General features: G+C 49.1%; 1 protein-coding gene across 7 annotated transcripts in view; it reads left to right on the top strand.

The window, feature by feature from the left end:
• Positions 1-25,903, top strand: part of ATP9B (ATPase phospholipid transporting 9B (putative)) — a 217,169-nt gene that overhangs the window by 23,079 nt on the left and 168,187 nt on the right. For 6 of the 7 annotated variants that reach the window (XR_009345865.1, XR_009345864.1, XM_059139646.1 and 3 more), the window contains 3 exons: positions 4,516-4,666; positions 7,340-7,453; positions 15,177-15,285. Coding sequence is in view for 4 of the 7 variants with exons in the window: in XM_059139646.1 (XP_058995629.1) it covers positions 4,516-4,666; positions 7,340-7,453; positions 15,177-15,285 (374 nt within the window). In the remaining 3 variants the exon portion in view is untranslated. Of the gene's footprint in view, positions 1-4,515; positions 4,667-7,339; positions 7,454-15,175; positions 15,286-25,903 lie in introns of those variants that run through there. The other variant, XM_059139647.1, reaches the window with a different exon arrangement.

Raw genomic sequence — 25,903 nt, 5'->3', positions numbered from 1 at the left:
CTTTTTTTTTTTTTAATTTTTTTAAATTAACATATAATGTATTATTAGCCCCAGGGTTACAGGTCTGTGATCACGAGGTTTACACACTTCACAGCACTCACCATAGCACCTACCTTCCCCAGTGTCCACAATTGAGCCACCCTCTCCCTACCTCCCTCCTCCCAGCAGCCCTCAGTTTGTTTTGTGAGATGAAGAGTCTCTTATGGTTTGTCTCCCTCCCAATCCCATCTTGTTTCATTTATTCCTTTCCTCCCCACCAAACCGCTCACGTTGCATCTCAGCTTCCTCATATCAGGGAGATCATATGACAATTGTCTTTCTCTGATTGACTTATTTCGCTAAGCATGATACGCTCTAGTTCCATCCACGTTGTCGCAAATGGCAAGATTTCATTTCTTTTGATGGCTGCATAGTATTCCATTGTGTATATATACCACTTCTTCTTGATCCATTCATCTGTTGATGGACATCTAGGTTCTTTCCATAGTTTGGCTATTGTGGACATTGCTGCTATAAACATTCGGGTGCACGTGCCCCTTCAGATCACTACGTTTGTATCTTTAGGGTAAATACCCAGTAGTGTGATTGCTGGGTCATAGGGTAGCTCTATTTTCAACATTTTGAGGAACCTCCATGCTGTTTTCCAGAGTGGCTGCACCAGCTTGCATTCCCACCAACAGTGTAGGAGGGTTCCCCTTTCTCAGCATCCTCGCCAGCATCTGTCATTTCCTGACTTGTTGATTTTAGCCACTCTGACTGGTGTGATGTGGTTTTGATTTGTATTTCCCTGATGCCGAGTGATATGGAGCACTTTTTCATGTGTCTGTTGGCCATCTGGATATCTTCTCTGCAGAAACGTCTGTTCATGTCCTCTGCCCATTTCTTGATTGAATTATTTGTTTTTTGGGTGTTGAGTTTGAGAAGTTCTTTATAGATTTTGGACACTAGCCATTTATCTGATATGTCAATTGCAAGTATCTTCTCCCATTCTGTCAGTTGTCTTTTGGTTTTGTTGACTGTTTCCTTTGCTGTGCAGAATATTTTGATCTGGATAAAGTCCCAATAGTTCATTTTTGCCCTAGCTTCCCTTGACTTTGGCGTTGTTCCTAGGAAGATGTTGCTGCGGCTGAGGTCGAAGAGGTTGCTCCTGTGTTCTCCTCAAGGATTTTGATGGATTCCTTTCGCACATTGAGGTCCTTCATCCATTTTGAGTCTATTTTCGTGTGTGGTGTAAGGAAACGGTCCAGTTTCATTTTTCTGCATGTGGTTGTCCAATTTTCCCAACACCATTTATTGAAGAGGCTGTCTTTTTCCCATTGGCATTCTTTCCTGCTTTGTTGAAGATTAGTTGACCATAGAGTTGAGGGTCTATTTCTGGGGTCTCTCTTCTGTTCCATTGATCTGTGTGTCTGTTTTTGTGCCAGTACCATGATGATCACAGCTTTGTAATAGAGCTTGAAGTCCGGAATTGTGATGCCACCAACTTTGGTTTCTTTTTTGACATTCCTCTGGCTATTCGGGGTCTTTTCTGGTTCCATATAAATTTTAGGATTATTTGCTCCATTTCTTTGAAAAAAATGGATGGGATTTTGATAGGGATTGCATTAAATGTGTAGATTGCTTCAGGTAGCATAGACATTTGCACAATATTTGTTCTTCCAATCCATGATTATGGAACATTTTTCCATTTTTTTCTGTCTTCCTCAATTTCTTTCATGAGTACTTTATAGTTTTCTGAGTACAGATTCTTGGCCTCTTTGGTTAGGTTTATTTCTAGATATTTTACGGTTTTGGGTGCCATAGTAAATGGGATTGACTCCTTAATTTTTCTTTCTTCTGTCTTGTTGTTGGTGTAGAGAAATACAACTGATTTCTGTGCGTTGATTTTATATCCTGACACTTTACTGAATTCCTGTACAAGTTCTAGCAGATTTGAAGTGGAGTCTTTTGGGTTTTCCACATATAGTATCAGATCATCTGCAAAGAGTGATAGTTTGACAAAATAAATTCACTTTTATTTTGAAATAAATCCAAACTTATAGAAAAGTTGCAAGCATTCCTCTCTGCCCTTTGCCTAAGATCACTAATGTTTCATCTTTTGCCACATTTCCTTACCGTTCTCTTAAATCTCAGTTCCTTTCAGAGTGACTTCAGACGAAGCTGCTTGTTCCTTCACTGTTCTCTGATCTTTGTAGCTCGGTGCATGTCTCTTAGGAAGAGGCTGTTTTCATATGTGGCCACTGGGCAGTAGTTATGTGCAGGAGATGGCGTCTGGCACAGCTCTGTCTCCTGCTCTGATCCTGCCCGCCAAGCGCCCTTCCTCTCTAGGTGCCATGGCGTTTAGCTGGCTTGCCTGTTCCGTCTCCAGGAATCTGGAGCCACTTTTTGTCTTTTGTCTTTGCCATTTCTTTGTCTTTTATTCCATCGATGTTTATGAGGACTACACAACAGGTGTTTTGTAGAACATTTCAAATATTGGTTTGTCTGAGGTCTCCTGACCATTAGATTCACATTAAACATTCTCTGTGGGCCGCTGTGTCCGTGACAGTGTCCTTAGGGTGTCTCCTTCCTGTGTCATTGAAATCTGGTCTGCCCTTAATTTTTTTCATCCTTTTGAGTTTCACTTACTGTTCTTCTGGCTTCCTAAGATGGATTCTCAGATCACCAGCATTGTACTTTTTCCTTTTTTAAAAGTAGATGCATTTCAGATTCGACACATGGTATTTTCATTATAATTTAGTGCAAAATATGTTCTGATTTACATTGTCTTTTCTGCTTTAGTTGATGTTCAATTTAGAGCCATGCTGCTTAATTTCCAAACAGTCGGGAATCTTCCTAATTGTCTTTTTGTAATCGACGGTTAACTTTTTTTTAAAAGGCTTTATTTATTTATTTATTCGAGAGAGACGGAGTGAGAGCAAGAGAGAGAGCGCAAGCAGTGGGGGAGGGGCAGCGGGAGAAACAGAGTCAGCGCCGAGTTGGGAGACAGGAGACCGACTGCGTCTCAGAACCCTGAGATCGTGACCTGCGCTGAAGTCCCGCGCTTCGTGGACTGAGCCACCCTGGGCCTGCTCGATCTACTGTCACCTTAAATCCACTGTGGCCCTAGGACGTTCTCACAACTTTTTTTCTTTCAGGCTCTGTAACGTGCTGAGACTTGCTTTCTGGTTCATCGTGGATGGGCAGCGCTAGTCAGTTCTCTGTGTCTATTCGGAAATAATTCATGCTGTTTGACTGACCGGGTCACTCTGTATGTCAGCGAGTGTCTTTGTTCCTGGTCGTGACCGCTCAGTCGTCTGTGTTCATGTCTTAAGTGCCCGTCAGAGACCGAGGCACCCGCAGGGTCTCGCAGCGCCGAGGGGCATCTCCTGCTTCAAGTCGTGGCGTCTCGCGTTCTGTGTTCAGGGCGCGCTCCCGACGCCGCGGCTGTGGGTCCCCGACGCCCTGCGTGTGAGCGGACCGGTCTTTGTCTCTGCGCGCCGCTCTCCTCCGGGCCCGCTTCGGCCGCCCTGGTCGCACCCCCGGGCGGGCGCGCGGTCGTCTCCGGACGGAGCCCGTTCGCCAGGAGCGCACGCGGGACCCGCGCACGGAGCCCCCCGGTGGTCTCGGCCGTCGGGCGAGCCCGGGACTCAGGTCGGCGGTGCTGACGGCCCTCCAGCGTTGCTCACTGCGTAGTTCAGATGATCTTGATACCTTTTTGCCATTTTTCTTAAGTATTTGAAGGAGAGTTAATTCCCCGTACCCAAAAGTAGCGGTTCGCATGTCCAGAACGCGGAGTGTTTGGGCCTGGCGCTGGGCGCGGCCGATCGCGCGTGGACGTGCGCGAAGGTGTTCGCGGCTGCGGCCGAGTCCCGCTCCCGGAGCCTGGCCCGGCGCACCCGGGTCCGCAGTGTGGAACTGCGCCCGTCTTCATTGTATCTGGGCACTTCTAACTTTTTAAAGGTTTCATTTATTGGACAGAGAGAGACCCCACAAGCAGGCGGAGAGGCCGGCGGGGAGCAGGTTCCCCGCGGATCGCGTGCGCTGCGGGGCTCCATCCCGGAGCCCGGGACCGTGACCGCGGCTGAAGGCAGGGCCCAGCGCGCTCCTGAAATCGCGTCTTTAAGAGAGGGAAGAAGTGGTCACCTCAGCGCGAGGGTTCACATGCCGGCTGACTTGATGTCCGAGGGCCTTGCCGGTGGCTCACTGCGCGCAGCGTGGACAATCGCTCTCCCTCCGCGCAGAAGAGCGCTGACCGCTCCGGAGGGTTGCCGGTGCCGCCGTAAGAGACTGAACCGGGAAGAGCACTTCCCTGCGCTTCCAGGAGTCCTTATGCGCGCACACGAGTCTCTCTCAGGGTTTCAGGTCAGATTGACATCAGTATGACCTGTTTAAGACGAACTTTACAGATTAGCTTTACGTGTGCTGTCAGGACTTAGTAAATACAGGAACCACCAGTATTGGCTTTAAATATGTAGAATTAATTTAAGAATTTTAAACAAGGGGACCTAATGAGTGTCTTTTGTTTCCATGCAGTTGCTGTGATTGGCTGATACATATTTGTCAAAGAAAGAGAGAACTGAAAGCTCGCACAGTGTGGCTCGGGCATCCTGAAAAGTGCGAAGAAAAGCATCCCAGAAATTCTATAAAAAATCAGAAATACAATGTATTTACCTTTATACCTGGGGTAAGACTATTACATTCTTATGAGTGGGTTTCATATGAGAAATTGCTGGCTTCTTTTGTTTTCACGGATCTTTTTTTTAATATTTTTTTTCCCTGTTAATTGTGTCACCTACAAATGAGTGATCTTTTGTTTCTGAATTCTCCATGTTTCAGATAGTTGTTAAATAATTCATGCACACTTTTAGTGGGTACATTGTGGAGTTCATTGAAAGAAAATTTATAGTTTGACTTTGGTCCTGGATAAACATATTTATTTTACTGTAGAAATAATCAAGTAAGCCTAAATTAAATTATCAGAAAATAAGTCAAAAGTTTTGTATGCAGGTGAGTTGGAATGTTAAGTTGAAAGCTTGCCAAGGAACTTTGTGATCAAAGTAAAATAATTTTTTACACAACCATGACTCAGTAACAAAATATCTGTAAGCATTTGTAAATGTATTTTCTACTTCACATTATAAATTTCTGGCCGTGTTATATTGTTATGTCATTATTTATCTTTAATTAGGTATTATGCTAAGTGAAAATAATGATGTTTAAATATTTTGTTACTTTTTTTGTTGCCAGTGATATTTTTGGCTTAAGATACAAAGCTGAGTTTGTATTTAGAATGATTGAATAGTTTTTTTTTTTTTTTTTTTTTTTACATTATTTCCTATTTTTATAGACCAATTTATTCATCTTTCTAAAGGCAGAAGGAAGCCGGTACTGGTTCTATTTCTACATCAAGGTTTTTGACACATTCTAGCTACCTGCTCTGGTGCCCTTTTGCAAGAAAATCTCTTGTTAATGTGAAATAAGGGCTGTTTTATTTTTCATGTTTTAATTTAAATAATCATGCTGATTGTATATTGGGCATTCATTGCCTCTCACCGCTCTCCCCCACCATCTAATAGTTGGCGAATGCTTCATATCTAATTTACTCTTTATTAAAACACGCAGAACTGCCGGCTCCATCATGGGGTGACAGCTCTTTTGTCAGGACAGTAAAATGTACGCTGTCTTTCAGGCAGATAAATATTCTCATCTTTATTGAATGAAGCTGCTGTTTTCTTTAAATTTTAAATACTCGCAGATCGGTGAAGCATTGTACGTTTTCCTAAAGGTCACAAAGTTCATTCCGTAGACAATAGAGTATTGATTACAGTGGTGTGCAGCCCCACAGTGCAGCCCCACTCTGACCAGAGGGAACCCCCACAGCCGCCAGGACAGTCCGCGTCCTGAGGGTACCTGTTGGTGTGGCTGTGTGACTCTTACCGTGCGAATTCATCCTTAGATTGCCTCTTAAATTGGGCTTTTCATCTAAAACGTAGTATTTTAGAAACATCTGATAATTGCACAGTAGGAATTCTATGCCATTTTTAGCACAAATGGCAATTTTTGAATTGCTAATAGATATAATTTATGCTAACTGAGATTTTAAAGAAATCACTGAGGAAAAAGAGCTTTCTCTCCTGCTGAGATTAATTTATGAAATGACACAAAACATTTTTAGACAGCAATTGAATATGATTATGAATATAAACGTGTCATCAATGCAGCTGATTTTTAAGTTGCAAAAATAACTGTATGATGATGTGGAAAACTTCATTATGTTAAAAACTGTGGTTCCAGACTCTAAGTCAACCGTGAGTACTTAACCCATTGCTCTGCTCTTGTTAAAATTTCTGCGCCTTCCAAGTTGCATAGGAGACGGCATCCAGGGAGATTTTGATTTGGAAGCTGCAAGGTTGTAAGTTTAATTGCAATTATGGTGCGCCATTTGAATTATTCCCATCTATAAACATGAGTTTTGTTCCATTTTGATTTTCAATTTAAATTTAATAATTTGAGAATTTGTAAGTAGAAGTCTATTAATATACCAGATCTTGTGTTTGCTTCCTTAAAGATAACTCTGAATTAAAAAACAAAAACAAAGTTTCAGGATTTGCTTTCCTAAATTTTATTGAATGATACTTATTTTGTATTTGAAAATGTTATTGCAGATCATCTGCCAAGAGATTATAAAGGGTATAGGTCGTGTCTTCCTGAATTGTTCTGCAGTTCACGCGCTTTTACATGTCGTCATTTCTTGTGCTTCGAGAAAAGTAAATAGAGGAGATTAAGGCAGTTTTTATGAAGTCATAATGTGTACGTTTTGCTTGTTCATTCAGTTATTTTAAAGCTACCCAGATGGTCATGTTCAGAGACATGGCCATCACATTTTTTACCTTTCCATAAATGCAGCGTTAATATGATTTTCTCATTATAAAATTTTCTGACTTATCAAGATATACATTTTTGTGTATATAAATACAGATATTTATTGACTTAGTAACATTGGGAAGGTTTTGCTATCTCATTTGCTTTGATCTACAAAGATTTATAGAGCAGTGTGCAAAACTCAAAATTGTATATAAGAAAATAAATACTTGTAGAGGATGCTGTTAACATAATTGGAAATTCTAGTTGTCTTTTTTTTTCAATTTATTTTAACTATAACTCTGAGTAGGCCTAATAAACGTGGGGTTCAGTCATGGGAAAGCTGGTGTCAGAGTCAAACTACATTTACTGTCACTCAGGGCTGGTTGTCACTGATGCAGATGCTGCTAGATACTGTGTGGATTTAATTAATTGATGTATTATAGTATGTTTTCCTTCAAGAGATTGTGTTAATTTTTTTTCTTTTCCTTTTCAGGTTTTATATGAACAATTCAAGTTTTTCTTGAATCTCTATTTTCTGGTAGTATCCTGCTCCCAGTTCGTACCAGCACTGAAAATAGGCTACCTCTACACCTACTGGGCTCCTCTGGTAAAAGAACAGATTTTTGAAATTAAGTTAAATTACTAACTATTTAATATCTGGTTTTAAGAGTGCAGATGGTTGCCAGATAAACCAACGCGATCTCAAGACACGTGGTCTTGTTGCTGTTTCTCATGGTGCTTCTGCTGCAAGTTCGTGCAGAGCTCTGCCGCTGCGAGATCGTGCTCTGCCGCAAGGGGGTTCGCAGCCTCGCCGGAGTGTCACGGCCTTGGCCCAGAGGCCACTAGGCACCTTTGCTGCTGGGCGTGGGGGCTGGTTTCCATGGGGCATCCTAGATGTGCCCTGCGACACCAGGTCTGTCTCTCCAGCCAGCTCTCTCCCATGCACACGGCGCTGTCCGTGTCTGCTCAGTGGCTCTTGGCGTCCTGACGCACGGGCAGTTCTTACCGTTTGGCTGAAGTAGCTCACCGATGAAGTCCAGACGGTTTCGGGCTGACAGCTCAGGGTATAAAAGTTTGTGAAAGGCAGCTGACCCTTAGCATCAAGTATTTCAACTTGAGACATAATGCCGTTTTAATGGTTTGATGCCGTTTGCCAATAATATTCAGCTTATGCAGACAAAATGTGGGCCTTTTTCTTCCTCTCACCTGGAAGAATGCACTGCTTCCTTTTGGGCAGATTACCAGCATAATCTGGTCAAGTAAACATAGTGAGTGAAAGGGCAGAGCAGTGCCCACATCCCCACCTAAGCCTCCCTTCCGAACTGGAGATGTGGTCACCGTGCTCCCGAGCTCATCCGTGTGCTTGGTGCCGCCCTGCCGCCACCCAGGGATGGTCTTAGATGCCCCAGGAAGGGCTGCCAGGGGACAGGAGCCTCGCCGAGAGGCTCAGTTGAAGCAGTGTCTCCTGTCGCATCCACATGGATTCCGAATAGCGCGGATTTGAGCGGAGGAAGTGACTGTGTTTGTCGTACAAATACACAGTCACTGAGTGAACGAATACCTCTCCACTCATTAGATTAGCAAGGTTGGAAGACATCAGGCTTATTGAAACAGGTGGTCAAGGAAGACCGCTCTGAGGGCCGGCACCCGAATGCCATCTGGACGACCGAGTGTCTGGGCCGTGCGTGCAACAGGGGAGAGATGTGCAGGCAGCGGGAGCCTGGGGGCTGGGGTGTGGCCGGAGCGTGGGAACACAGGGGCTGTGATGGGGGAGGGCAGCGGGCAGTCCCGTTTCCTCTGCATGGGGGAGAGCTATCTGCCTCTGTGGGTGTCGTGCAGCTCAGGGAGCGCAGACCTGTTGTCACAGTAGGCTCGGGCCAGGCAGCTGTGGAGAGAGGACAGAGGGGACTGGTTTCTTTCTTCCCTCTGCGGGCAACCCCTGTTCTGCATTTGAGACTCAGTTGTCCCGTCTCTCTTAATAATTGTGCTGCTCATGTCCGTGTCACTGGAATGAAACCGAGTGTTGTTTGCATGCCGTAAAAATTTATATAAAGATGATCTTACTGTATATGTCCTTTTGCATCATGCTTTTTTGGCTTAACATTGATTTCTATAACGGATCCGTGATGATACATACGATCTAGTTCGTTCACTTTTCACTTCTCTGAAGTGTTCCACTGACCGAGTATGTCCGTCTTCCAGAAGAGGAGACGTTTCTGCTCATTTTTCACAGTTTTAGACTTTGCTGTCGTGGTCAGTGTGGTGGTACGCTGCTCCCCTGTGCTCGTGAGTTGGAGACCCCACAGGCTTTGGCATCCTGGAGGTCTCAGTGACAGGCCGCTCCTCACCTCTACCAGCTTCCAGTAAAAGCCGCTCAGCGTTACAGATAGAGCGTAGGGAAAACACTTGCTCATCCCGTAAACACGGCTGTACTCGGAGCGTCGGCGTGTTTATTTCTGGCCCCGCTTCCTAGCCCCGCTTCACCTGGTTGCCCTGGACCCCTTCGGCATCACTCCCGTCTTGGGTTGAAATTCACTTCAGCAGTGGTTGTCTCGGAACACAAGATCTTCTTAAACATCTAAAGTAAAATGTATTCATTTCTGCTTTTCTTCTGCATCTTTTCCTATTAACTGCGATTTAAGTAGCTTTTGACCAAAGAAAGTGTTAGTTGTAGATGGATTCCTGATGAGGGGTTTCAGTTCAGCCGTTCACAGAGTCGCCTGTGTCGGCCACGGCGGAGTGAGAGTGTGCGCGCCAGCATCGCTGCCCGCCCTTTGCTTCCGAGTGATGTTTCCGTCCTCTGTCTTGCTTGTCAGCTGGTGGCGTTGGCAGTGCTTTGTCCTTCTCTTGTTGGTGCGTGAGGATTAACTGGCGTGCTTCCGGAAGTGCCTGGGCCAGCCCCTAGCGCCGTGCTTGCGGAAGGGACGCCCTTACCCTGCTGCACGTGGGCACCAGGGCCCCAAAGAAAGTGAAAAGCCCATCTTTCCCATTTGAGTAACGCTCCATTTTGCTTTGTGACACGACTGGCGGGGCTCTCGTGTCCCTGCTCTCGCGTCCCTGGGCCTCAGCAGTGGCCTGCTTTATGAAACCTTTCTGTTCTTTGGTTTGTCGGCAGCCACAGTCCGTGCCTTTCATCAGATAATCAGTAACGAAGATTTCCTAGTGTCTGTGCTCGCACTGCTCATGTACGTCTTAACCTCTGATGTAGCAAAAATCTTAAAAAGCTGATGTGTACATTAGGTTCACCTTTGAATCCCAAGAGGCAGGCTGAGGTGTATTGGTTCCTTGATCCAAACTCACCTCAGAAAATTTTTTCTTACACTGAAAAGTCAGATATGTGTGTGTGTGTGTGTGTGTATGTGTGTGTATATATATATATTTTTTTTTAATTAAGGAGCTGTGCTTCAACAGGGTTCTCCTAGCTCCCGATTCCTTGCTCTCTCCTGCCCACTATGTTGGCCGCATCCTGTCAAAGGCCGGCACTAGCACGTGGTCCTTAGGCTCACACTCTGTGTCTTGATGTCTGTTCTCTGCCTGCTTCCTCAGGAGGCGCAGAGAGAGGAACTAGTTAGCATTTCCAGATTCCTTTTTGCCAGAAGCCTGGCAGAGAAGCCCAGCGCACCAGGCTGTATAGGTGGCTCTGAGCTCTTCGGTTTGGCGTCCCCTGATTGTCAATAGGGCACTTCCCGCTCGCTCTGCTCTCCAGCTCAAAGGTATTTCTGAGAACAGCGATGGTTTGATCATCTTTCTTTATCAAGTTCTCCGGGCGATGTTATTTACCAGCTCCGGTCTGATCTGATTTCTGTTATATTTTGCCACAGAACAGAAGAGCAAACTGAAAATAAGTGGCTTTATTGCATCCCCGTGTCAGAGTGAAGATTGCCTTTTGCATCATTCAGCTTTCATGGCAGCTCTTTGAGGGAAAGCTGGTGTAATCAGAGTAAGAGAGTGGATTGTAATGCTTCCATCAGAGTTAATCAGGTGGAATGGAGCTCCCTGCGCACGCGGTTCTCAGATGGAGGCAGCGGTGGTTAGTACTGATTTTCCACCGAGGCCTGTTCTGCTGTTTTGCTCATAGAAGGCCGTACAGGCTGCGCGGTGGCCAGTCTGCGAGCACTCTGATTTTCGGTCCTTCCTCTGTCCACTCTTTCTTCGGAGTGCGTCTGCACGTCGGAGGTGTGGACAGAGTAGGGGAAGGAGAAGCCACCTCGGTTCCCTGGACTCCTGCCTCCTACTGTCCAGAGACAAACACACGCCACTTGAGCCGCATGTTTACTGTGACCTTTGCAAAAGGATGTACATGTGCTGCTGGTGCCTCAGTTTCCCTGTCTGTGAACTAGAGGTGAGGGTGCACACCTCATAAGGTTTTTGTCGCACTTAAGAGGTAACTCATCTAAAAGATATAGCAAAGTTGCTGCCATGTAATAATCCCTCAAGGTTACTAACTGATTCTGTAAAATATCGATGGAATTTTTTTCTGTTTTGATAAAAACACGTCTTGTGTTGGCACTTACTCAGCGTCACTCCTGGGCCATCTGGAGAAGTAGGAAAAAAGAATTCCACTTTGTGGTATAAGATTTCGTCCCGGTCCGTGGACTGGCCGTGTGACACGTTCCCGTCATGCACTGTCACTGACAGGCCGATGCACAGACAGTGTTGTTTCACTGTGAAATACCATCACCCTCTTGTGTTTGCTTTTGGCTTTTCGAGGTGTTGTCGCTGTAGCTTCCACTGTGGACCGGGTCGGTGCTGAGGCCGTGGGAAGGTCCAGCTGCTCCTGCGGGACCACTTCCTTGTCCACATCCGTAGGCCTCCGGTCTGCTCTGACCCAGCTACGAGCCAGTCGGTCTGCACTCTGCAGGTGGAGGCCACGCGCGGGACGCGGCAGTGGTTAAGGAGGAAATGGTGGGCTGGCGTCGGCGGCACCTTTCCCATCATCTGCGCCTTTCTCGGCATCTGCTTTGTGCTGGAGCCTGGCTGGGGGCTCTTCTGGGGATAGGTGTGCCGGAGACGCACGTGGTGGTGTGGGAGCGACACCTCTTGGTCGCTGCTGGTCCTGCACATCGGCTGTGTGTTCAGGGGAACCTCCGATTCGGGCCATGGCCTAGAGCAGCTTGTGCAGTCCTTGCCTGTGACTAGGGCTCTGTTTCCTTGAAGAGCGCTTGACTCCTGTTTCAGGAGCGGGGATCTGCCCCTCTTTGGTGATCTTCTCTAATGTTACTGCTTTGGAAACAAGAGCTTATTTTCACTTGCTGAGATCTTGGAAGCACTAGGAATGACTGCGTTCTATGGTTTATAATTGCTTAATGAACGGAGAACTAACTTGTGCTGTGGTCAAGCCTTAGGTTTCCAGGGTGAAAGTTAGGTTGACCTGGAGCATAAAGGCGACGTGTACCGGTCTGGGGGGAAGGTACACATTTCAGGCTTGAGCAAATTGGTAGCACACAGAACATTCCAGGTGTTGACGCTGCGTCTGCCAGATGCAGAGCCACTCAGTTAACAGCGCTGTTCTAGTCCGTAAGGAAGGCCAGCTTCACAGCCGCTCTCCTCTCTCTCAGGGCGAGGCGGTCACAGATGGAATCGGAAGAAACCACGTATACACCGTGGACATGGTCTGTAACAGTACATACTCTTCTGCGTGAGAATGGCTGATTAGAACTGTATTTCTTGGTTTGGTGGCTGCGTACTTTTCATGTTACTGGAACCGGGTTGTGACTTAGAGTTTATGTTTTTAAAGTGGTGTTTTCTTCGCACCTGACACTAACCACATCTTTGAGTGAAGGAAATACAGTATTTCAGCAGAGAGTACACCATGAATTTCCTATTTGTAGACATTCAGACTATTTCCAGATTTTTACATTTGATGCTGCTGGGATCCTTGAGTTTTTGTTTTTGTTTTGTTTTTTTAAGGATAAGTTTCCAGAAGTGAAACTGTTTGGTTAAAATGTGTTTAAGTTTTAAGGCTTTTGGTAACACTAAATTTGTTTAAAAAGTATTTTGGTATCTCCTACTTTGGATTTTCCTATTTTTTTTTCCTTGTCTTAGCTGAACTAAACAACATCTAGATACAAAGGAAAGGAGGAAACCTGACTGTGTTCACAGCAGCATAGTCTTATATGTTGGGAACTCTGGGGTGTCCGTGTACACAGAAATGCTGGAACTAATCAATGAGAACTAATCAATAAGATCGTAGGGTCCACGATAGATACCCAAAAACCGTGTGTATTTCTATATACCAGCAGTGATCATCTGAAAATGAAATTCGGACAGCAGTTCCATTTATAATAGCATCAGAAAGAAAAAAATAGGAGTAGATTTAGCTAAAATTCAGGGTTGCATATTGGAAACTAATAAAACTTTTTTTTTAAAAAACGAGGATCTAAGTAAATAAAAGTCATCCCATGTTCACGGGTCGAAAGACACAATTGTTCCAACGGCAACACTCTCCAAATTGATCTGCAGATTCAGTACAATCTCTGTCAATAGCCGTCTTGGCTTTTTGGCAGAAATTGACACGCTGATTCTAAAATTCATGTGGAAATGCAAGAGACCCAGAGTAGCCCGGCGACCCAGAAGAGGCAGAGATGCGGATCAGAAGAGAAGGTCCGCATCAGAGGACTCCTGCTTCCCCGTCACAAGCCTCAGTAGTCCAGACAGTGCGGGACTGGCAGGAGAGATGAAAGGACCAAGGAGTCCAGCACAGAGTCCAGAAGACCTTCCTGAACTGACAGGTCGGTTTTCGGTGTGGTGCTAAGAGACCGTCCAGTGGGCTGGTCAGTGCACTCAGCAAATGGTGTTGGGGCAGCTGCACAGCCAGATGTGAGAGACTGAAGTTGGAATGAAGTTGTGCCCTCGCTCAGGTCATACCCAGAAAACCAGTCACAGTGGATCACAGACTCAGTGCAAGAGCTAAAACTGTAAGACTCCTGCAAGAAAACACAGAGGCAGATTTTTGTGATCTTAGACAGCAAAAGCCCAAGTGTCTAAAGAAAAACGTAAATGAATTAATTATGTTAAATTAATTTAAAAATTTTCGGGCATCAGAGGATACGAGGAGGAAAGTAAAGTGATAAGCTAGTGATAATCTCACATTTGCGAATCCCATGTCTAATGAGATATTACTTGTTTCCAGAATAACACACAGAGCTCTTAACTGCCTCACAGTGGAAGGCAGACGACACAGCTGACCAGCGGGTGTGGGGTCTGAGTGCATAGTTACGCGTACGGATGTGTGTGCTCAGTAAGCTCATGTTGAGGGGTGTAACCGCGCTGGAAGGCGGTTTGGCAGTTCCCCAAAGTGCTACGTGGGCCGCATCACCCAGAAGAGGCAGATCCATAGAGACAGAAAGCTGGCCTAGTGGTTGCCAGGCGTTGGGGCCTGGAGGGGATGGGGGCGACCAGTGTCAGGTGTGGGGTCCGTCTGTCGTTGGAGTGATGGGAATTCCTGCAGTGAGAAGGTGGTGAGGACGCAGCTCTGAGCATAGCAGGGGGTCGGCCTTTCAGTATACGCGAGGCCTCACCTGGCGTGGTCTGTTGGTGACACACAGCTCTGGAGTGACAGCCTGTTGTCCTTGCAGGGTGGCTGTCCAGTGTTGCGTCATGCACGGAGCGGCATGGGCAGTGTGTGTCAGTAGCGCACAGCCTTCGCAAGAGCCCGTGGCCAGAGAAGCGTCATGCCGCGTGTCGGAAAACACATGTAACCTCCAGAAAGATGGGTTGGGGCGTAACAGAGTTCACAACAGGTCACAAGCACATCACAGTTGTATTTATGCAGCTTCAAGTTGGTCTGTTGAGGTTTTAGCTTACAAAATGGGGCACGACAAGCCCGGTGGCGGGGCCCGTGCTCCTGCAAGGGGGGACGGAACTGTGGCGCTGGCATTGAGCCACAGCCCTTCACGCTTTCTCTCCCGAGAGAGGTTCACGGGCAGAAGTTATGAGACGTGATGTCAGCCTTTGGTAATTACGTGTTTATAGGCCTGAGCGTTCCGAATGTTAATTCCTGTTTGTTTGTTTGTCTTTAAGATTGTTAATTTCTTTTACTTTGGGTTCCTAAGTATTTTCTGATGTCTAGATTAAAGGACATGTTATGATACGAATTTAAAAAATTGGGGGGGGAATAGGAAGAATTGTTAATCTTTTGCTATGATGTATTATATTTCTCTTACAGTTTTTCATTATTACTTTTTATCTTTTTTCTTTGTTTTCGTGTATGTTTTAGAAGTAACATGAATTGAGGGGGGTAAAGCCAACCTGCTCGGTGAAAGAATATTCCCCTGACTTTTTGGTTAAATGCAGTTTTCTCAAATGCCATATTTTATTTTGTTTTGTAGGGATTTGTTTTGGCCGTTACTATCATGAGGGAAGCAATTGATGAATTTCGGCGCTTTCAGCGAGACAAAGAAGTGAATTCACAGCTGTACAGCAAACTTACAATAAGAGGTTAGCAAGAGTCTTTTGATATATTTTATTATTTGCTAACTGTGATCATTTTACACTTAACATAAGAGTCTTAATTCACTGACTGAAAATAGCACCATGTGGTTACTACATACAGTATTTAATTAATTTTTTAAATAATATAATGCCTGAGACTTCAAGTTACTTAGACACATGTGAAACCCAGCTGGTGTATGCACATTTTCTATGAAGCCCAGTATCACCTTGCCTGAAATCTGTTTGCAGATTATATTTTAAACACAGTCATAAAGGTCGCCAGACATCTGGTATCGCGGCCTTGAGTGCAGGAATCGGAGCACCTGCAGAAGATGCCAGGGTCCAGAGTGGTGACTGCTCTATGCCTGTTTCTCCTTACCTTCAGTCAGGGCTTTAACCCTTGCCCGATTCTGTGTTTTGTTTTTGTTTTTTAAAGATTTTATTTGCTTATCTGACATGCAGAGATCACAAGCAGGCAGAGAGGCAGGCAGAGAGAGAGGAGGAAGAAGGCTTCCCGCTGAGCAGAGAGCCCGATGTGGGGCTGGATCCCAGGACCCTGAGATCATGACCTGAGCCAAAGGCAGGGGCTTAACCCACCCAGCCCCCCCGGCCCCCCTGATTCTGTGTGGTTTTTTTTTTTTGTTTGTTTTTTTAAAGATTTTATTTATTTATTTGACAGAGATCACAAGTAGGCAGAGAAGCAGGCAGAGAGAGAGGAGGAAGCAGGCTCCCTGCTGAGCAGAGAGCCCGATGCGGGGCTCGATCCCAGGACCCTGGGATCATGACCTGAGAGAAGGCAGAGGCTTTAATCCACTGAGCCACCCAGGCGGCCCAATAGATATGTAGCGAGAGTGAGTGAGCACAGGCAGACAGAGAGGCAGGCAGAAGCAGAGGGAGAAGCAGGCTCCCCGCCGAGCAAGGAGCCCGATATGGGACCCGATCCCTGGGATCATGACCTGAGCCGAAGGCAGCTGCTTAACCAACTGAGCCACCCAGGCGTCTGATTCTGTGTTTTTAAAGAGCTTGTTTCTTTGGTCTCTCAGTCCCAGTGGAAAAGAGCGATGTATTAGGAAGAGAGCGGGAGAAGCCATTGTAGGTAGACTGTACCATCAGCAAGTGACACAATGGCAGTCATGGCGTCAGGGAAGGGCAGTGAAGGACGCACCGGGAGCTCGGCCCGTGTTCATGGTAACTTTGAAGCCTGTTTAAAAATGGGGTTTAGAGTGGAGTCTGTGCCTTCTGTTTGCATGTGGACATTTGTACACTGAATTTATTGATTTGAAATAGTTCTCCAAAAAATTTTTCTGTAGCTTACTGGGATACATTTCATATAACATAAAGTTTATCCATTTGAAGTATACAATTCAGTGGTTTTTGGTAGGTTCACAGAGTTATGAAACTATTACCACCATCTAATTTTGGAACATCTTTAACGTTCTGGAAAGCAACTCTGAATATATTAGCCGTCATTCTATTCCTGCCCCTTCTGACCCTGCTCTAGCCCCAGGCAACCCCCCGCCCCAACCCATCTACTTTCTTTCTGGGTGGATTTGCCTCTTAGGAACAGGTCACAGATGTGGAATCATGCAGTATGTGGGCTTTTGTCATGGGCTTCTCTCACTTGGCATCCTGTGTTCAAGGTTCGCTGCTGTGGTGGCATCTCTCAGGCTTTGTTTTTGTTTGTTGGCAAACAGTGTTCCACTCCGGTGTTCCAAGTTGCGTCCGCCCCTTCATCTGCATGTGGACCTTTGATTGTTTCCACTCGAGGCTCTTGTCAGTAATGCTGCGGCGACTGTATGCGAGTGTTTTCTGTGCGCATCATGTTGTTTCTTTTGTAAATATCCCCAGAAGTGAAATGGCTGGCTCGTGTGGTACCCATGTGTTTGATCAGCTGCCGAGCTCTTGTCCCAACTAGCTACACCGTTCCGCACTCCCCGGCAGCGTGCGACGCTTCCAGCTTGCAGTGTCCGCAGCGGCACCGTTACGGGCCGTCTGCTCTTTTGTGGCCTCCTGGTGGGTGCGAGGTGGTAGCTCACTGTGGTTTGGTTTGCGCGTCCCCGAGCTGGTGATGTGGAGCTTCGTTTCATGTGCTGGTTGGTGTTCGTGTGTCTTTTCTGGAGAGATGTTTATTCCGATTCTGTGCTTACTGTTCTAACTGGGTTATTTTTTAATTACTGAGTTACAAGTTTCTTTATGTAATCTGGACTTGAGTCTCTTGTCAGTATATGGTTTGGAAATGTTTTGTCTCATTCTGTGTGGGGCTTTTCTTCCTCTCGGTGTCCTCTAAGGTACAGAAGTTCTCATGCTGTTGGTGTCTGTGTTTCCTTTTGTTGCTTGTGCTTTTGGCATCATTGTAGGTAAGAAACGGTTTGCCAACCCAAGGTCACAAGGATTTACTTCTGTATTTTCTTCCAGGGATTTCATAGTTTTAGCTTTGACACTCAGATGCATGGCCCACTTTCACTGCGTGTTTCATGTGTGGTGCGCCACGGTCCGCCTTCCCTTGCCCTTGAGTGTCTAGTTGTCCGAGCACCATTTACTAAGAAGGCTGTTCTTTTGTGGGTTAATTGAATGAGTAATTATGAAGAAGCTTTGCTGAAAGTAGTGACATGGTAGAGGGTCGGTATGTTGTAGAAAAGAGGTAAGCTTGAGTTTGGAAAATACAGTCCACAGAATGGCCAGGTAAATTAGGTGTAACCTTGGTCTGTCATATTTAAAATATATTATAGTTGCTGTCTTATTTTTTACATTGTTTTTAATTGTGATATTTGGGCTGTGTGGAGATGTGTTTTTGTGGGGTAATTGTATCGTTCAGAGCTAAGTGGCCTGGTGATGTCTGCGAAAGTGGCAGAGGAGGGGTTCCTTCTCCCACAGACACGTGGAGAAGTCAGGCCCAGCCCACCTTGTTGACTGGGGACTCTGGACCTGGCTCTGAAGGGACCACAGCAGAGCTTACTTGCAGAGAATTGTGCCGTCTGTCCAGCCTGTTAGGGATACGTGAAGGACTGACTCGGGATGCTTGTCTTCCTTTCGTCTAACTTGAATGTCACTCAGGGCAGAGGAACCAAACACCAGTAGGCATTTCTGAAGCCTCTGTCAGGCTAAGGAAAGGCAGCAGGAGCTTGGGGCCAGCGGTGATAGCACACAGGATGGAGTGTCGGATGCCAAGCGGAAGGAGGTGCAGAGGGGATTTCTTTGGACAATTACAGCCTGTAAAATTGCCTGTGTTTACTGGGGAGTTTTGAAAGCCACATCCAAGGCCAGTGCTGGATCACACTCAGAAAAGAGCCCAGTAAAGTGTTTTGCCTCTGGCCAGTCTCGAGGCTCAGTGCACGCAGAGGTGAAATCTCGGGCTGAATTGTAGGCTGCCTGGCTCTGGGTCGGAGCCCCCAGCACAGAGGCGGTCTGCAGCGATGGGGGGAGGCCCGGCCCACTTTCTCCTCTGCCCTCCGTTTCGCACTCCCTTGCTCCTGCCTTCTTCCTTCCCATGATCCCTCCCTTTCTTTTGTAGTCTCGTCTCCTCCTCATGCAAGGAAATCCTTTCCAAAGTACTGGCTGAAAGACTTCTCAGACCACATGTGACAAAGAATACACACTTTACAAGTCTAGAAGAGTCACTGTGCTTGCATGGCTACAGAATATGCAGAACAACAAAACAAACCCAGAAGAGGGGAAATGACTGATTTCACGAGTTAACAGATCACAATAGTGAAAGTGTACAGGCTTCCATAAGAAATTACAGAACATGCAGAGAAACCATGTGGCCCAGTCATGGAGGAAATGAACAGAGACTGTCGCTGCAGAAGCCCAGATCCTGGGCTTATCAAAGTCTAGATTAGCTGCCTTAAATATGTCCAAGGATCTAAAGGAAACAACTGAAAATGCTGAAAAGATCAGGAAAATGATGTATTAAAATACAGAATATCAGTAAAGGTATAGAAATTATAAAAGGGAAGCAAAAAGCAAAAATACAGGTGCTGAAAAGTATAATAAAATGAAAACCTCACTGGAGCGTTTCAGTAGCAGAGTTGAACAGGCAGAAGGAATCAGGGATCTTGAACCTAAGTAATTTCATAATAACTAATACCAAGTGGCATTATCCAATATTAGAAGCAGGTGGAAGAATGAAGGAACATACACTGGCCCTAAGGGACTTGTGGGTAGTGCAAGTATTCTAATGTGCGCACAGTGGGCATCTTGAAAGACGAGGAAGGGAGAAAAGGTGGAGAGAATGCTGTAGGGAATAGTGGCCATTAACTCCCCAAATCTGATGAAAGACCTGACTCTACACATTCAGGAAAATCGCTGACTCCCTAGAAAGATGAATGCAAGGAAACCTACACCGAGACATGTGACAAACTGTCAACGCCCAAGGACCAGGAGAGTATTCCAGAAGCAGCAAGAGAGAAGCAGCTTGTCATGCACAAGGGAGGGCTCTTGAGTCAGAAACCCTGGACGTCAGAAGGATGTGGGGTGGGATTATAAGTTGGGAAAAGACAAAAACGGAGCACCAAGAATTGGATGTCCCTAAACCTATCATTCACAAACGAAGGAGGAATTAAGACATTCCCAAATGCTTTTAGGATTGAAAATAGGGACTCGGGCAGATGTGCACCCCCCCACATTCACACAGCACTATTTATAATCGCCGCATGTCCACCAGGGGGTGAATGGCAAACAAATCATGGTGTTTTTGAACACTGGAATGTTAGCCAACCGTAAAAATTAACGAATACTGCTAAACATAGGCGAACCTTGGAAATACTGCACACTGTGAAAGAAATCAGACACAAAGGCTCATGGACGGTGTGATGTCATTTACACAAAGTTTCAGAACAGGTGGATGAATGGAGCTGGAAAGCTGGCTATGTTTGCCACGGCCTGGGCACGTGGAGGCAGTGGTGGGGGCAGCTGCTTAGTGGGTCTGACGTGTCCTTCTATGGTGATGAAAAATGTTTTAGAGCTTGATAGAGTGGGTTGCACAACATAGTGAATGAATTCAGTGCTGCTGTATTATTCACATTTTATAAAATTAGAGTGGCTAGTTTTATGTTTGTCACTGTCACCTAAAAATAGTAAAAAATGTTGAAGAAGGCATACTAATACGTCTTTTACACTTCTGTGACACTCCAACTCAGAATACTTTAAAAAATAATTGTCAGTGGGTTTATTTCTGATACGAATGCAGATTGGCCTGTCTAGACAAGATTGGCCATCACTGGTAGACCTTCGAAAGGACATTTTACGTGTAGATGGTGGTGATGATCCTGCTTTCCTCTGACTTCCTTGTGAGGGTCAGGTAACTTGCTCATTGGCATAACCACCATTCAAGGTAGGTTGGTGTTACCGCCACGTTACAGATGCGGGACCTGAAGCTCACGCCATGACTTGCCCTGAGCCACTGTGGTTCGGGTAGAGTTTATATTTGAACCCAGGCCGCTCCCACATCAAACCAGTGTTCTTTCAGCTGTGGTGCTTTGCTTTGTGGCTGCTTATTCTGATGCAAATGATGGATAAGTAAAATTTGGGATATAAAAAATGCATGTAAATGCTTATTGACTTTACTTTGAAATTTGTTTTCTTGTGAAGAATATTTTCTGGGGGCACCTGGGTGGCCCAGATGTTATGCGTCTGCCTTCAGCTCGGGTCAGGATTCTAGGGTCCTGGGGTTGAGCCCCATGTCGGGCTCCCTGCTCGTAGGGAAGCCTGCTTCTCCCTCTCCCACACCCCCTGCTTGTGTTCCCTCTCTCCTTGTCTCACTCTCTGTCAAATAAAATAAAATCTTTTTTTAAAAAAAAGAATATTTTCTGTTCATCTCCTTAATTTCTAATATTCCGTAGTGATCTGTTCTTTGAACGGCATTGATGGCTAATTCCTTGTGTGACTTGACTGTGGTTGGTTATATCATATTTACAGTATTTGAACTTTTTCTATTTGGAGTTCTTAAGCACATTCTTGTAGGAATACTCTGGGATAATGTTCTCTGCTGTATGTTTTCTATGGGAAAGGAAAGCCATGTCCACTGTGAAGCACGCCCCTATCTTGGGCATGCTTTGTGAGAAGCGGAATATCGTAACCGGTACACAGTCTTGGTCAACACTGAGATTTTTATTTTTTATTCAGTAATTTTTAAAAATTTGTTTATTGTTTTAGTCATTTCTACACCCAGTGTAGGGCTCAGACTCACAACTCCGAGACCAGGGGTCTCATTCCCTTCCTGCTGTGCCAGCTGGGTGTCCCGACCCCAGACAACGTTTGGTTAGCTGTGTGTGCTGGCGCTGCAAAGCCGCTTCTCTCGAGGGTGGGGATCTTCTGCGTTTGGTGCTGCCACTGTCTTTGTCCTCCCTGTTTGTGGCTGCTCCATCATTAATTCTTAGCCCCTGATGGACAGCATCTGAGTCAGAGTCTAGGAAGAGAGTATGACATTGTTGGCAGCTTTTACAAAAGTCCCTGATGAGGACTTTGAATTGTGGGACCATTCTGTGTTCGGAGGAGGTGTCTGAGCTGCACACTTGGCCGCAGTCACTGTTTGGCTGGCCCACAGGGTGGCTCCTGGCGGTCGCTGAGTGCCCGGTGTGTGAGGCGCAGTGGTGGCGCCTCGGGAGTCAACCGTGAGCACGTCCTGGACTTGCTTTCTGAAGAGTTCATGCGGCATTCCAGCAGGCAGTCTGGGGCTTTGTCTTCATCCGCCACCAGGTCTCAGCAGGACACCACCATGTCACCCACTGTTGGTGTGTGCTGAGTCACGCCTGAAGCTGACGTGCGACGCACGAGTCAGACACGGTCTGTGTTGGGGCTCCCTCGTGCAGCTGCTGATGGCCGCAGTTGGTCTCAGCTGTTTGGTGTCACCCGGGGCACATTGTCGTCGAACGTGCTCTCTAGTGCCCAGACGTAGGAGAGAGGGACGTCTGTTGCCTTTGAACAGTGTACATCATGCGTGTGTGTGCGTATGTGTGTGCAAGGAGGAACATTTCCATATTGACGTACCGCTTATGTTCCGGTGTCCTTGCCAGAGAGGAGCTCTGTCCGCTGAACGAGACTGTGGTCTCCATCCCTGTCTGGGCATCTTTGATCCTTACTGTTGGCGCTCTTGTCACCTGTTTCAGTCCTTGCTACCTTTTTCCCATAAAACATCATGAATTATCTAAACGAAATTCTGTCACGTTTTAATGAAATTGCATCATAGTTATTCCTTGACAAATCAAGAAATCTTAAAATCCCTCTTTACTGCCTTTTACACGCCGTGGTCCGTGGGCACCTTCCCAGGGGAATCCACGTAACTGGTGTCAGGAGGTCCAGCACGTTCCACTTGGTAGGACGGGTTCCGTGTGACGGTCGTGTCTTCAGATAGCGGGTTTTTACGGAAAAGTTTCCTCCGACGTTAACTGCGTTTCCCGTCGGAAGTGGCTTAGGAACCGACGAACTGCGACGTCCTCCCGGGGCCGCCGCGCCGTCCGCAGGGAAGCGCCGGTGACTGCGTCTCACGTCGGTGGTCCACGCTGGTGACGCTGCCCCGAGGGAGAGCCGGGGACACACCCGAAGGCCTTCCTGTGCTGTCCGCTTGCGGTCAGCGCGCTCCGCGCGGCACACGTTGGCCGCGGGGTCTCCTTCCCGGTGTGTGGCCCGGGCCGCGTTCGGAGAGCGTCGCCCGAGGATCGTTCCTCGTCCCACGGGCGCCGGGTCCGGGTGGTTCCCGGTCTGGGACGTGTCCGGCCAGACCGCGGGGAGGCGTGACGTCTGTGCCGCGCGGCGTAGACCCTCGTCCGCCCCCGCAGCGTGCCTCACCGGGCTCTCCCCGGGGCCGCGCGAAGATCCGTGCCTGCGCCCTCTGGGGACGGGCCACGCGCGGGCGGTGGGGCGCGCCGGCTTCCTCGCGGGGGTCGGCGACGGCTCCGTGGGCGGGCGCCTGCGCGGGCGGTCCCCGGGCGCCCCACCCCCGCACCCCTGCGCCGGGCACCCCTCGCGACGGCCGCTGCCTGCGGGGTTCTCACCAGTCACGGGGCGGCGCGCGGCCGGCGGGGGAGCGGGAGCGCGAGCTTGCGGGCCGGACGCGGGAGGTGTGAAGCCGGATCTCGTCGGGCCGCCGCCCGGGGAGGGCAGTGCCCGCGCAGCCCTGCACGCCCTCGCGCCGCCCGCCGCCGCCTCTGCCGCCTCTGCCGCCCTGGGCCGAGTGCGGACGCGCGTCGAGTGGCCCGTGTTGCGGGCGCACCGCGCGCTCGCGCGGCTGCGCGGCCGCTTCGTTTCCGCACGCGCTGGTGGCCCCGAGGGGCGCGTTCGTCGCCTTCCCTGTCCGCGCGGCCTCGAAGACGCCTCGGTCCCGGGACGCGAGCCCGTGCCGCGTTCAACTCGTTTTTAGCGACCTTCTTCCTTCACACGTCGCCCGCGTTCCGTGCGTCCGTCCGGTCGGCTGCTCTCCGCTGCGCTTCGTCCTTCAGCCTCAGCCGGTCCCGTCGAGCCCATGTTGAGCGCGGGGTCGCGTCCCGCGGCGTCTGTCCCGCGGCGTCTGTCCCTCACGCGGCTCGGGGCCCGCCTGGGACTTCGCGCGTCGCTGCGCGCTGGGCGGAGGGATCTGCCCCGCACCCCGCACCCCGCACCCCACGCACCCGCCCAAAGCTGGGTCGGTTCCCGGAGCAGCAGCTGCTGCGGTGACGGACGTGCTTTGCTCAGAGCTCCGAGAGTTGGGGCGCGCTCCCGGGCTGCTGCTCGGCTCCGCGCCGGCCACGCACGTGCCGGGAGCCGGGTGCGGGAAGCTGGTTCCCCGCGTTGCGGCGTCGCCGGTGGGGGCTTCTCTCCTTCCCCGCGAAGCCGGACGCTGCCGGGATGAGGCCCGGCGGGAGCGCCCTTCTGCCCGCCGGTCGGACTGGGGCCTCGGAGCCTCACGGTCGGGCCCGCCGGGGCCGTCATCGGCGTCGCCTCCGCCCGCGGGAGGCCGTGAGCCGCGGGCCGTGCCGTGGGGTCGTTGCGGGGTGAGGAAATGGCAGACGAGGGACCGTTTGGAGCCTTCGGTAGTGGAGAGCCGTCCCGGAGCAGTGGCCCACGCCGCGCCCCGCAGGGCCTTCCAGGGCCGGGACAGACGGAGGCTGCTGCTGTTCGTGACCGGGCGTCGGGGCGGGTAACCCGCGGCCTGTCCGCCCCGACAGCAGCCCGTGGTGCCCCGGCTGCTGGTGTGCGACGCTGCTTCCCCGCCGCGGACTCCGGCCTCGGGGGCGTCCTCGCAGCCGCACGGCCGGCGCGTTTCTCATCTGAACCGTGGGTCAGGGTTTACGGTCGAGATCCTGGTGTTTACCCGTGTCCTTTTCTGCCAGGGCTTTCCTTAACGTAGGGAGTGGCTGTCGCTCCGTCCGTCCGTCCGTCCGTCCGTCCTTGGTTCCGCATATCGCTTCCGGCCAGAGACGCGCGGCCGGGCTCCGCGGTCACTGCGGTCGGGGCTGCGTCGGGCTCCGCGGTCGCTGCGTCGGGCTCCGCGGGTGACGGGGACGCCGGACGCGGGTTTCGCCGAGGACCTGCTGCGGGGACGAGGCCCCCGACGTAACGGACCCCGGAGCAGCGCGATGCGCCTAAGTCTTCCTTCGGCCGCGCGTCCTGCTCGCTCAGCTCCGGACGCGCTATTCCACGGACGGAATCCGAGATTTGAGTCGAACTCGAGCATCTTGATGTTTCTGTCGCTAAAGACACTTTTCAAACTGACGATCGCTGCTGACTGCGGAAGAGTAAACACTGGTGACTTCCAGCAAGAGGCCGGCGACCTCCCCCCGGACAGCGGGGGTTCCTTTCTTCGGGTTCGCGGGCTGCGCCGCTCCTTGGACCCCGTCCCCGCCTAGGTCAGCTCCCTGCAGGGTCGGTCTGCTGCCCGCCAGGCCTTGCCCGCTTCGTTCCCACTTCTGTCCCCAGCCTTTGTCGGGGACCGATGGCGTGGGCCTCCCGCCCCCACCGCCTCCAGCGGAGGTCAGAATGGGCAGAGTCCCGGCCTCGGCGCTCCAGGACGGGCCTCACCGGGCCTGTCTTCGTTTCCGTCTCTTCCCGGGGACAGCATCGGGCTGGAGAGCTGCCCTTCGTTGTCGCGACACTTTGTCTTGTCTGATTCGGTCCCTTGCCTTTTCCGCCGCGTCTCTGGCCCTCAGGTTCCTGCACTGCCTCCGGCTTCTACCGCTTCTCCCGCGCACCGGCCTGGTGTGCGTGCAGGACCTCGCTGAGTGCCTTCTTCCTGGGCAGCCCCGTCACCTGCTGGGGCTTCTTCAGCCGGGCCAGGCGGCTTCGGCTGGTGCCGGGCACCCTTCGTCCCTCCCTCCGGCACCTGACTCCAGCTCGCTCTCTGCTACTGGCTCCTTGGTCGACGCCGTGCGGTGTTCCCAGCCCCTCTGAGGTTCTAGTCGATGAAGTCGCGTTTGTCAGTTTTCTTCCGTGGTGATGGTGCTCTTGCTTTCCTATGGAAGAGCTCTTGGCCTCACTTGTATTCCCAAAGGGTTTCTGCTGTTTCTTCTTCTAGAAGTTCTTTGATTTTAGGGTTTGCGTGTATATCCATGTAGAGTGAAGTTTTGTACCAGTACCACGTGTGCATGTATGTACTTTTTTGGCTTGTGGACATCCAGATGTGTCTGGCACCATGTTCCGGAGAACTGAACTT

The sequence above is a fragment of the Mustela lutreola genome, chromosome 11, assembly GCF_030435805.1.
Source record: "Mustela lutreola isolate mMusLut2 chromosome 11, mMusLut2.pri, whole genome shotgun sequence".
In the NCBI taxonomy this organism is placed as follows: Eukaryota; Metazoa; Chordata; class Mammalia; order Carnivora; family Mustelidae; genus Mustela; species Mustela lutreola.
The sequence above is the reverse complement of the archived record's forward strand: the minus strand, read 5'-3'. Positions and strand labels throughout refer to the sequence as shown.